Source organism: Leuresthes tenuis, unplaced genomic scaffold (assembly GCF_036924035.1).
Source record: "Leuresthes tenuis unplaced genomic scaffold, fLeuTen1.0.hap1 SCAF_10, whole genome shotgun sequence".
Classification (NCBI taxonomy): domain Eukaryota; kingdom Metazoa; phylum Chordata; class Actinopteri; order Atheriniformes; family Atherinopsidae; genus Leuresthes; species Leuresthes tenuis.
In genome coordinates this window covers 545,336-558,523 of record NW_027325364.1, presented here as the reverse complement: position 1 = coordinate 558,523, position 13,188 = coordinate 545,336, and the positions used below count along the sequence as shown (strand labels likewise).

The 13,188-nt window shown below is 50.9% G+C and overlaps 1 protein-coding gene across 3 annotated transcripts; it reads right to left on the bottom strand.

Moving 5' to 3' along the window:
- Window positions 1–4,457: 4,457 nt before the first annotated feature.
- Window positions 4,458–12,775, bottom strand: dek (DEK proto-oncogene). 3 transcript variants are annotated; one of them, XM_072393450.1, is made up of 12 exons: window positions 12,635–12,773; window positions 10,575–10,730; window positions 10,385–10,483; window positions 10,195–10,304; window positions 9,321–9,415; window positions 9,091–9,220; window positions 8,703–8,987; window positions 8,505–8,624; window positions 8,360–8,426; window positions 8,063–8,205; window positions 7,919–7,987; window positions 4,458–4,867 (listed from the first exon to the last, which is right to left on the bottom strand). In XM_072393450.1, exons 2-12 carry the CDS (start codon window positions 10,690–10,692, stop codon window positions 4,856–4,858), a joined length of 1,248 nt encoding a protein of 415 aa, XP_072249551.1. In that variant the 5' UTR covers window positions 10,693–10,730; window positions 12,635–12,773; the 3' UTR covers window positions 4,458–4,855. The 3 variants fall into 3 exon arrangements, with proteins under 3 accessions (XP_072249551.1, XP_072249549.1, XP_072249550.1); XM_072393448.1 differs by having other exon boundaries at window positions 8,505–8,987; window positions 12,635–12,775; XM_072393449.1 differs by lacking the exon at window positions 12,635–12,773 and having other exon boundaries at window positions 8,505–8,987; window positions 10,575–10,778.
- Between the last annotated feature and the right edge of the window lie 413 nt (window positions 12,776–13,188).

The window sequence follows — 13,188 nt, the reverse complement described above, 5'->3', positions numbered from 1 at the left end:
TGTCACATGATCTGTCACATGATCTGTCACATGATCTGTCACATGATCTGTCACATGATCTGTCACATGATCTGTCACATGATCTGTCACATGATCTGTCACATGATCCGCCACCAGCCGCATCCTGTTCTGTATCACCAGGGCTGTTGGTGGAGCTCAGTTTAGAGTTAATTCTCTGTAAATATTCACGTTTCTGTGTGTTTTGGAATAAAAAGTTGAAATGAAGTCAGTGTGTGACGGAAGGATCATTAAGTGGTTTGGGTTCATCGACCCACAGAGTTTGTACCGTGAATGAATGAGAAACACACAAAGGTACGCCTGCCATCAGAGAGAGACTAAAAAAAACAAAAGAAAAGGCTAAAAAAACGTTGGAATAAGAACTGACATGAAGTCTCCATCTTTTAGCTACACAAAAGGCCTCTTTCCTTTTGTCCACACATGCAGTAAATCAAATGTTTCCAGACTGTTGCAACAGAGTTACTGCTGTGTTGGATCCAGTGTCAGCTCACATGCATCTGATGGCAGGAAGAAGACCAGAGTTAGACTGTTAGACAGCACAGAAGCATCTGATTGGCTGACAGCAAAGGGATCATATTTTGTTCGCAGAAAATGTTTGAAACTACTGGCAGGTCAGATATTTACTTTGGTAGACACAGTTCTAAAAGTCCTGAACCTTAATTTAAGAAAATGTCCTCTTCCATACACCGACACATCCAGCAGGTGAGGGACAGGGCACACATGGGACAGGGTACACATGGGACAGGGAACACATGGGACAGGGTACACCTGGGACAGGGTACACATGGGACAGGGAACACCTGGGACAGGGCACACCTGGGACAGGGTACACCAGGGACAGGGCACACCTGGGACAGGGGACACATGGGACAGGGCACACCTGGGACAGGGCACACATGGGACAGGGAACACCTGGGACAGGGCACACATGGGACAGGGTACACATGGGACAGGGCACACCTGGGACAGGGCACACATGGGACAGGGAACACCTGGGACAGGGCACACATGGGACAGGGGACACATGGGACAGGGAACACATGGGACAGGGTACACCTGGGACAGGGTACACATGGGACAGGGTACACCTGGGACAGGGTACACATGGGACAGGGAACACCTGGGACAGGGCACACCTGGGACAGGGTACACATGGGACAGGGCACACCTGGGACAGGGCACACATGGGACAGGGAACACCTGGGACAGGGCACACATGGGACAGGGTACACATGGGACAGGGCACACCTGGGACAGGGTACACATGGGACAAGGGACACCTGGGACAGGGCACACCTGGGACAGGGTACACATGGGACAGGGCACACCTGGGACAGGGCACACATGGGACAGGGAACACCTGGGACAGGGCACACATGGGACAGGGTACACATGGGACAGGGTACACATGGGACAGGGTACACATGGGACAAGGGACACCTGGGACAGGGTACACATGGGACAGGGCACACCTGGGACAGGGAACACATGGGACAGGGTACACCTGGGACAGGGTACACATGGGACAGGGAACACCTGGGACAGGGCACACCTGGGACAGGGTACACCAGGGACAGGGCACACCTGGGACAGGGGACACATGGGACAGGGCACACCTGGGACAGGGCACACATGGGACAGGGAACACCTGGGACAGGGCACACATGGGACAGGGTACACATGGGACAGGGCACACCTGGGACAGGGCACACATGGGACAGGGAACACCTGGGACAGGGCACACATGGGACAGGGGACACATGGGACAGGGAACACATGGGACAGGGTACACCTGGGACAGGGTACACATGGGACAGGGTACACCTGGGACAGGGTACACATGGGACAGGGAACACCTGGGACAGGGCACACCTGGGACAGGGTACACATGGGACAGGGCACACCTGGGACAGGGCACACATGGGACAGGGAACACCTGGGACAGGGCACACATGGGACAGGGTACACATGGGACAGGGCACACCTGGGACAGGGTACACATGGGACAAGGGACACCTGGGACAGGGCACACCTGGGACAGGGTACACATGGGACAGGGCACACCTGGGACAGGGCACACATGGGACAGGGAACACCTGGGACAGGGCACACATGGGACAGGGTACACATGGGACAAGGGACACCTGGGACAGGGTACACATGGGACAGGGCACACCTGGGACAGGGCACACATGGGACAGGGAACACCTGGGACAGGGCACACCTGGGACAGGGTACACATGGGACAGGGCACACCTGGGACAGGGTACACATGGGACAAGGGACACCTGGGACAGGGCACACCTGGGACAGGGTACACATGGGACAGGGCACACCTGGGACACGGCACACATGGGACAGGGAACACCTGGGACAGGGCACACATGGGACAGGGTACACATGGGACAAGGGACACCTGGGACAGGGCACACCTGGGACAGGGTACACCAGGGACAGGGCACACATGGGCCAGGGTACACATGGGACAGGGCACACCTGGGACAGGGCACACCTGGGACAGGGTACACATGGGACAAGGGACACCTGGGACAGGGCACACCTGGGACAGGGTACACCTGGGACAGGGTACACCAGGGACAGGGCACACATGGGACAGGGGACACCTGGGACAGGGCACACCTGGGACAGGGTACACCAGGGACAGGGCACACATGGGCCAGGGTACACATGGGACAGGGCACACCTGGGACAGGGCACACCTGGGACAGGGTACACATGGGACAAGGGACACCTGGGACAGGGCACACCTGGGACAGGGTACACCTGGGACAGGGTACACCAGGGACAGGGTACACCAGGGACAGGGCACACATGGGACAGGGGACACCAGGGACAGGGCACACCTGGGACAGGGCACACCTGGGACAGGGTACACATGGGACAAGGGACACCTGGGACAGGGCACACCTGGGACAGGGCACACCTGGGACAGGGCACACATGGGACAGGGCACACCTGGGACAGGGCACACCTGGGACAGGGGACACCAGGGACAGGGCACACCTGGGACAGGGCACACATGGGACAGGGCACACATGGGACAGGGGACACCAGGGACAGGGCACACCTGGGACAGGGCACACCTGGGACAGGGCACACCTGGGACAGGGCACACCTGGGACAGGGCACACCTGGGACAGGGGACACCAGGGACAGGGCACACCTGGGACAGGGCACACCTGGGACAGGGCACACATGGGACAGGGCACACCTGGGACAGGGGACACCAGGGACAGGGCACACCTGGGACAGGGCACACCTGGGACAGGGCACACCTGGGACAGGGCACACCTGGGACAGGGCACACCTGGGACAGGGGACACCAGGGACAGGGCACACCTGGGACAGGGCACACCTGGGACAGGGCACACATGGGACAGGGCACACCTGGGACAGGGGACACCAGGGACAGGGCACACCTGGGACAGGGCACACATGGGACAGGGCACACATGGGACAGGGGACACCAGGGACAGGGCACACCTGGGACAGGGCACACATGGGACAGGGTACACATGGGACAGGGCACACATGGGACAGGGGACACATGGGACAGGGCACACCTGGGACAGGGCACACATGGGACAAGGCACACATGGGACAAGGTACACATGGGACAGGTCCGAGCCCATCACAGGTCCAACACAGAGATGAACAAGACAAATAACCATGCACCCTCATACTCACTTCAGCTGTGGTAAACATAGCACAGCTCATTCACTCCGGTAATGACGTCCATCTTACTAAAAGTCGTCGTTCACGTCGTCAAAATCTGATAAATATCCTGCCATGTTGCACAAAACTATCAGCAGCAAACTCTGTGTGAAGTTAGCCGACTGTCACAGAGCACGGAGTGAATAAACTGTGCTGCAGGGGGGCGTGTGGATGAAGTGGTCCCAGTAGAGTGCCTGTGTAGAAATCCCTCCATTAGCTCTCCTATAGCTGCAAGTAGCCACATAACAGCAGCTATGAGCTAACAGCAGCTATGAGCTAACAGCAGCTCTGAGCTAACAGAGCTATGAGCTAACAGCAGCTATGAGCTAACAGAGCTATGAGCTAAAAGCAGCTATGAGCTAACAGAGCTATGAGCTAACAGCAGCTATGAGCTAACAGAGCTATGAGCTAACAGCAGCTATGAGCTAACAGAGCTATAGCACACGTTCATTCATTCATTCTTCTTAAAGTATTGGTGAAATAAAGACAGATAATGCCTTATTTAGAGGCTGCATCCTCTAAGCCCCGTTCACTCCGTTATATGGATCTCCAGTTATCTAAATATCTTCAGAAGGACGCCGACTTTCACCAAACTGTTCTCAGTGAGCAGATGAACGTATTTCATGCCAGAAATAAGGTTTAAAAACACCGGAGAACAGAACCTCCTGAAATGCTTCTGCACATTTTAAACCACTTCAACACAATTTTGTCCAAAAATGTCCAACTTTAATCAGAAAGTTAATCACTGAGAACAGAACAGGTACAAAGAAACAGTTTGTTGGGTCACCTGATCAGAACACACATGAAAATGTCCTGAGTCTGAAGCAAAGATCCACTAATCTATAAAACATGAGTTCTCCTGAAGCCCAGCTGCTGGTTCTGACCCGCTCCAAGTCAACTGGAGAATCCTTCTCTGAACACTCCTAAGACCGTTCTGACGGTCCAACATCCAGTTCAGTAACTCTTCGTCTTCGCTTTGGACCGCAGACGTCTCAGAACCGCTGAGCTCGTCAGAACGAGTCCTAAAAAACAGCTTCGTGTGAAACAAACATGACATGAAACCAAGAAGAAGAAGTTTGTTCTGCTGGAGTTCTGCAGGTCTTCATGTGATGAGCTGTGAGGACATGGAAAACAAATGTCAATAAGTCTGAAAGTGGGTCTGAAGCTCCAGATGTTCAGTAAAAGTTCTGCAGAAACAGCTGCAGAAGCTTCATCTGACGGATCTGATCTGTGGTTACAGGAAGGTCCTCAGAGATAATATCAGAGATAATATGGAATATTACTTTATTATCAGAGTTCTGTCTGTCATAAAGGACGGTCCGCTGTTTCCTAAAGGTGTTTCCTAAAGGATTCCTAAAGGTGTTCCCTAAAGGATTCCTAAAGGTGTTTCCTAAAGGTTTCCTAAAGGATTCCTAAAGGTGATTCCTAAAGGTGTTTCCTAAAGGAGTTTCCTAAAGCTGTTTCCTAAAGGTGTTTCCTAAAGGAGTTTCCTAAAGCTGTTTCCTAAAGCTGTTTCCTAAAGGATTCCTAAAGGTGTTTCCTAAAGGTGTTTCCTAAAGGATTCCTAAAGCTGTTTCCTAAAGGATTCCTAAAGGTGTTTCCTAAAGGATTCCTAAAGGTGTTTCCTAAAGGTTTCCTAAAGGATTCCTAAAGGTGATTCCTAAAGGTGTTTCCTAAAGGTGTTTCCTAAAGGTGTTTCCTAAAGGATTCCTAAAGGTGTTTCCTAAAGGATTCCTAAAGGTGTTTCCTAAAGGCGTTTCCTAAAGGATTCCTAAAGGTGTTTCCTAAAGGTGTTTCCTAAAGGTGTTTCCTAAAGGATTCCTAAAGGTGATTCCTAAAGGTGTTTCCTAAAGGTGTTTCCTAAAGGTGTTTCCTAAAGGATTCCTAAAGGTGTTTCCTAAAGGAGTTTCCTAAAGGCGTTTCCTAAAGGATTCCTAAAGGTGTTTCCTAAAGGTGTTTCCTAAAGGATTCCTAAAGGTGTTTCCTAAAGGATTCCTAAAGGATTCCTAAAGGTGTTTCCTAAAGGATTCCTAAAGGATTCCTAAAGGATTCCTAAAGGTGTTTCCTAAAGGATTCCTAAAGGTGTTTCCTAAAGGATTCCTAAAGGTGTTTCCTAAAGGATTCCTAAAGGTGTTTCCTAAAGGTGTTTCCTAAAGGATTCCTAAAGGTGTTTCCTAAAGGTGTTTCCTAAAGGATTCCTAAAGGTGTTTCCTAAAGGTGTTTCCTAAAGGATTCCTAAAGGATTCCTAAAGGATTCCTAAAGGTGTTTCCTAAAGGATTCCTAAAGGTGTTTCCTAAAGGATTCCTAAAGGTGTTTCCTAAAGGATTCCTAAAGGTGTTTCCTAAAGGCGTTTCCTAAAGGATTCCTAAAGGTGTTTCCTAAAGGTGTTTCCTAAAGGATTCCTAAAGGTGTTTCCTAAAGGATTCCTAAAGGATTCCTAAAGGTGTTTCCTAAAGGATTCCTAAAGGTGTTTCCTAAAGGATTCCTAAAGGTGTTTCCTAAAGGATTCCTAAAGGTGTTTCCTAAAGGATTCCTAAAGGTGTTTCCTAAAGGATTCCTAAAGGTGTTTCATAAGGTGTTTCCTAAAGGTGTTTCCTAAAGGTGTTTCCTAAAGGATTCCTAAAGGTGTTTCCTAAAGGATTCCTAAAGGTGTTTCCTAAAGGATTCCTAAAGGTGTTTCCTAAAGGTGTTTCCTAAAGGATTGCTAAAGGTGTTTCCTAAAGGATTCCTAAAGGTGTTTCCTAAAGGATTCCTAAAGGTGTTTCCTAAAGGTGTTTCCTAAAGGTGTTTCCTAAAGGATTCCTAAAGGTGTTTCCTAAAGGTGTTTCCTAAAGGATTCCTAAAGGTGTTTCCTAAAGGATTCCTAAAGGTGTTTCCTAAAGGTGTTTCCTAAAGGTGTTTCCTAAAGGATTCCTAAAGGTGTTTCATAAGGTGTTTCCTAAAGGTGTTTCCTAAAGGATTCCTAAAGGTGTTTCCTAAAGGTGTTTCCTAAAGGATTCCTAAAGGTGTTTCCTAAAGGTGTTTCCTAAAGGTGTTTCCTAAAGGATTCCTAAAGGTGTTTCCTAAAGGATTCCTAAAGGTGTTTCCTAAAGGATTCCTAAAGGTGTTTCCTAAAGGATTCCTAAAGGTGTTTCCTAAAGGTGTTTCCTAAAGGATTCCTAAAGGTGTTTCCTAAAGGATTCCTAAAGGTGATTCCTAAAGGTGTTTCCTAAAGGATTCCTAAAGGTGTTTCCTAAAGGATTCCTAAAGGATTCCTAAAGGTGTTTCCTAAAGGTGTTTCCTAAAGGATTCCTAAAGGTGTTTCCTAAAGGATTCCTAATGGTGTTTCCTAAAGGTGTTTCCTAAAGGTGTTTCCTAAAGGTGTTTCCTAAAGGATTCCTAAAGGTGTTTCCTAAAGGATTCCTAAAGGTGTTTCCTAAAGGTGTTTCCTAAAGGTGTTTCCTAAAGGTGTTTCCTAAAGGTGTTTCCTAAAGGTGTTTCCTAAAGGATTCCTAAAGGTGTTTCCTAAAGGATTCCTAAAGGTGTTTCCTAAAGGTGTTTCCTAAAGGTTTCCTAAAGGTGTTTCCTAAAGGTGTTTCCTAAAGGATTCCTAAAGGTGTTTCCTAAAGGTGTTTCCTAAAGGATTCCTAAAGGTGTTTCCTAAAGGTGTTTCCTAAAGGTTTCCTAAAGGATTCCTAAAGGATTCCTAAAGGAGTTTCCTAAAGGTGTTTCCTAAAGGTTTCCTAAAGGTGTTTCCTAAAGGTGTTTCCTAAAGGATTCCTAAAGGTGTTTCATAAGGTGTTTCCTAAAGGTGTTTCCTAAAGGATTCCTAAAGGTGTTTCCTAAAGGATTCCTAAAGGAGTTTCCTAAAGGATTCCTAAAGGATTCCTAAAGGTGTTTCCTAAAGGAGTTTCCTAAAGGATTCCTAAAGGATTCCTAAAGGATTCCTAAAGGATTCCTAAAGGTGTTTCCTAAAGGAGTTTCCTAAAGGATTCCTAAAGGTGTTTCTTCCTTTCCTCAGTATTTGCTCAGACAGCTTCCAGCTTCCCTCAGTCAGGAAGGTTCTGAGGCCCGTTGGACCGGGCCCTGAGGCGTCTGTGTGGCGCTGAGCTGCGCCTGCGTGCGCTTGCACACGTGCACGTGTCTGTGCACGTGCCCGTGCACGTGCCCGTGCTGGGTACTCACAGATTTGACCGTCTGTTTGATGAAGTCCTTCCTGCTGCTCAGGTCGTGTTCCGGGTACGTGTCAAACACCTGAAACACAGAAAGGAAGCTGTGGTGAAGCTCGCCGCCTCAGAGCGATGACATCACAGGCAGCGCGCTCCGTACCCGCTGGCAGATCTGCTTCATGGTCATCTCCTCCAGGTTGGCCTCCTTCAGCAGCCGCTGCACCGTCTCCTTCAGCTGCTCGTCTGTCGGAGCTTTCTTTATCATGTTGATCAGCGGCTCGTCGTCCGAGCTGTCGTCCGCCGCTGGAGACAGGAAGTGACATGAGACACGGCGCCGCTGCGAGGCGCTTTGAGGCTACAGGAACCAGGTGGAGCAGGCGAGGCTCACAGGACCCGAGGGTCCGGTCCGGTCCGGTCCGGTCCGGTGAGCCTCGCCTGCAGCAGACTGGCAGCTCACCTGTGTTGTTTCTGTTGCTGCTGCTGTCGGCCTTCTTGGTTTTGGCGGCAGGTTTCTTCTTCTTGGGCTGAAAAGCAGCAGAAGTGATGAGGTCAGAGCCTGCAGATGAATCTGAAGCACCCCCCCCATCGAGGCCTTTCTCTACCTTCTCCTCAGCCTCACTGTCGCCGTCAGACTCGTCTGAAGCCTCCTTTTTGGCTCTCTTCTTCGGGGGCCCCGTCTTCTTCGCTGGTGTCCGCGGTCTCTTCTTCTTTGGTTTGGAGGACTGACACACAGACACAGTTCCAGACGTCTGGTTTCTCAGATGAAGACAGGCGAATGAGAGTGTTTCTGCTGAGCTCACCTCCTGCTCCTGCTCCTCCGACCTGTCGGAGCGCTGCTCCTCCTTCTCCGAGGCCTTCTCCTCCGCCTCGGCTGCAGCTCCCACCTTCTCCTCTTCCTCCTCCTCGTCTTCATCGCTGCTGGAGTCCATGACGATGGCTTTGGACTTGCTTCCTGCTTTGGATTTTTTGGGCGTGGATGAGGAGCTTCTGGCTTCGGGTTTCTTCTTCTTCTTCTTGCTTTTGGCCTTCGAGTCGTCGCCGGTCAGCTTCTTCTTGGACTTCTTCTTCTTCTTCACAGGAACGCGCTGCGGGACAAACACCCACAGCTTTACTCCAGGAGTGAAAACCCAAAGATAAAAGTCTGCAGACTTTGAAGCTGCCGGTTTCCCTCGGGACGCCACGGCTCACCTTGCCGCTGTTCTTTGGGGCGATGAGGAAGCTCAGGATCCTGTCGATCAGGTCCGAGTGGGTTCCTTTCTTCTCCAGATCCAGAACCGTGCAGACGACCTTCAGCTTGCTGTTGGTCAGGCTTGAAGTCCTGCGTTTGGGAAAGAGAGCTTTCTGCATGAAGAGCAGTGATCCTGCAGCTGAGGCCGTTTACAACGTTAAAAACTGAAGCCAAAGCGTCTGAAACCTACTTCAGGAGCTTCTCCCGTTTTCTGCTGAACTGCTCGCTGTCGGCGCCGAACTGGAAGCCATTAAACAGTCGCAGGTTCTTCTTTATCGTGGCCATCTGACAGAAGGAGAAAGTTAATGAGTTAATGGGCCCGACCCAGCAGAACCAGAGCTGAGCCGGAGCAGCACTTTCTGCGGTGCGCCCTCTGCTGGTCGGACATGATAACAGCAGCATGATGTTTCTGTGACCCGGAAACTCTGAAGAGGTTCTGGAGTAACAACTAGAACCAGAACCAGAACCTGCTGAACGACTCTGTGACATCACACCAGAACCAGAACCTGCTGAACGACTCTGTGACATCACACCAGAACCAGAACCTGCTGAACGACTCTGTGACATCACACCAGAACCTGCTGAACTACTCTGTGACATCACACCAGAACCTGCTGAACCACTCTGTGACATCACTTCCTCTGATTAACATCCAGCCTCAGGGTCACATGACCTGCGATCAGCTGATTCTCTCAACCCGTTTGAATAAAAAGACGAGCGTCTGCATTACGGTGAAGATGCTGAACAGGAAGGAAACTTTATCTGATCCACTGTGGACGGCCGGTACCGGCTGCCACCGGACCGGACCCCCCCCCCGGGGGCACCACCAACATTTCTTATTCGGACACTTTTAGGTTTCAGTTGCATGTTTGAGGTGAGAAATAAACGACATTCGTCTGATTTTTCTGAAACACGGTGGAATTCATCTCTCTTTTCTCCTCTAATGAAAGTTCTGCTTCTGAACCGAACCGCTGGTTCTGACTCATTCTCTCGGTCATTTCTACTCTGAGGCCCGTCAGAACCTTCCGGTTCCGGTTCGGACAGAGAAACCCTGCGGCCTGTACCTTCCCCGGTCGGTCGAACAGGATGGTGTGCAGAGGCTTCAGATCCGCCGGCTTCATCTTGGTGATCTGGTAGCCGGTGCGAGGAATTTCCCCCAATTTATCCCCAGAGCCTGAAAATAAGGAAGCAAGCCGTCAGGTTCTGCCGGACAGCAGGACCGGAGCGAAATAAAGGTCCATATTCATCCGTTACCATCTCCAATCTTCAGCTTCTCCTTCTGCTTCGGCGCCTGGAAATCGAGCCGCTCCACCGTCTTCTTCGCCCGCTTTCCCTCAATGATTTCCCCCACAGCTGCAACAACACGCCGGACGGTAACGCCATCATTCAGCCGGGCGCCACACTCAGAACAGCCCGACCTCTGACCCTGACTGATCGTTCTTACCGGATACTTTGGAGCCGCTGCGGTTCACGCTCGTCTCGTCCCGCCGTGGCGCCTCCTGCTGGTCCTCCACGTCCTCCTCGGACACCGCAGAGCTGTCCATCGCTTCCACGTCACTCATAACCGCCGCCGCCGCCGTCAGTCCAGCGTCAACAAATCCTGCCGTTCAGATCAGCAGCGATTTCACACACCAACGTGAACACAAAGCTGCGAAAGAGCAGCTCACAGGAAGAGAAACTGATCCCCGGCTATAAGGATGCACCCCCCACACCCTGAACGCACCCCCCACACCCTGAACGCACCCCCCACTCCCTGAATGCACCCCCCACACCCTGAACGAACCCCCCACACCCTGAACGCACCCCCCACACCCTGAACGAACCCCCCACACCCTGAACGCACCCCCCCCCACCCTGAACGCACCCCCCACACCCTGAATGCACCCTGAACGCACCCCCCCACCCTGAACGCACCCCCCACACCCTGAACGCACCCCCCCCCACCCTGAACGCACCCCCCACACCCTGAATGCACCCTGAACGCACCCCCCACACCCTGAACGCACCCCCCCACCCTGAACGCACCCCCCACACCCTGAACGCACCCTGAATGCACCCCCCACACCCTGAATGCACCCTGAACGCACCCCCCACACCCTGAATGCACCCTGAACGCACCCCCCACACCCTGAACGCACCCTGAACGCACCCCCCACACCCTGAACGCACCCTGAACGCACCCCCCACACCCTGAACGCACCCCCCACACCCTGAACGCACCCCCCACACCCTGAACGCACCCTGAATGCACCCCCCACACCCTGAATGCACCCTGAACGCACCCCCCACACCCTGAACGCACCCCCCACACCCTGAACGCACCCCCCACACCCTGAACGCACCCCCCACACCCTGAACGCACCCCCCACACCCTGAACGCACCCCCCACACCCTGAATGCACCCTGAACGCACCCCCCACACCCTGAATGCACCCTGAACGCACCCCCCACACCCTGAACGCACCCTGAATGCACCCTGAACGCACCCCCCACACCCTGAATGCACCCTGAACGCACCCCCCACACCCTGAATGCACCCCCCACACCCTGAACATCGGCCTGTGACACCTGAAGGAGGCAGAGTGCCACAGTTATATAAGGAGGTGCATCATATCATCACAGGATCAGAAACAGCTAAATCACATTCAAACAACTGAAAAACCTGAGTGTTTGATTAATTACTTTGTATCTGGGCTGTAATAATTATTATTATAATAATAATGTACTTATTATAAAAAGCTCTAATTTAACACATCGTCAGGTGAAGTGACCGAACTTCAGCATCAGTGCCTCTGGACCCTGAAACATAATCCCAGATGTTATACATTACAGATGTTTTCACTGCTTTTCATTGTACATTAAACTGAGAACAAAGTGCTGGAGGATTTACTTTTCACTTTCAGCCGTAAGCAGAACCGTATTTGAGGCTCTCATGAGTCGTTGAGTGCAACAACAAGTCCGCTTTTTACCGGATAAACGCGTTAATCTGTAAAAACAGATGATTCTTCAATGGAGTCTGGCTCCTGGCGGAGATGCTTTCAGCTGTTTGAGCTGATGAAGCTGCGGTTTTTAACACATGTTCATCCTTTTTATTCTGACGCCACCTGCTCTTAACGTCTGTGCTCCTTCACAATAAACGTGCACGCGGATTGGCGCGCGGAAACTTGAGTTTTAAAACCTGTTAGCCGGTAAATTAGCCCGCTAACGGACTGAGCGCCAAACTCAAACATCATCGCTCACTTATACGTCACCGCAGCGCCTGGTGGTTAGTTAACGGTTTCTAACTGGTTAACAGCTGAGTTTAAAAACTAACTAGCCGTTAAGTTTGACCGGCGGAAAGCGCTGCGAGCAGCTAGCTGCTAGCATTGACGTTGGCTCCAAAATGTTTCCCCGCGTTTTTCGCGCCATCTGTGAGCGGATGAAGCGCAAACAAACTGCGTTCAGGTGGCCAAACGGCCCGAGTCTCATCGGCTTCCGCGTTTCAAAGAACATCTCAAAGTTTACCTGGAGCGAACCAAGCCTCCGCTCATCTGTCACTTTCTTGTTTTTGATTTCATGATGGCGGTTTCTCAAAGGGGCGGGGACTAATACGGCGGCTAGTTCACTGATTGGACCAGAGCTGATGACGTAAAACGTGTTTCTGTTTTCTAAATAACGTTAAAACAGCGTTAAAGTGTCATTACCGCCCCCTTCTGTCGGAGCGGTGAAACAACAGGGCAACAAAGAATATATCTGTACACACAGATAGATTAATGAATAAATTAATTAATTAATAAGAAAGAAAGTGTGCACAGGGCGGGGACTGAACTGAAAATAACTTTTTATGAAATCTGTTGGTTTATTGAGAAACTTTTGTTGGCTCTGTATGAATTAGACTCATTTGGATCAATTGGATTTGATTGGATTGTGATTTTATTACAATGAATTTGAATCTAATTGGTTGAATTTAAAGTATTTTGATTTATTTCTATTTAAGTTAATATATTGTATGATGTTTCCTTTAAAGACTCCAGTTTTGTGCTTGTTGAATCCAGGTCCAGTTCTTCACTGAGCTGCCA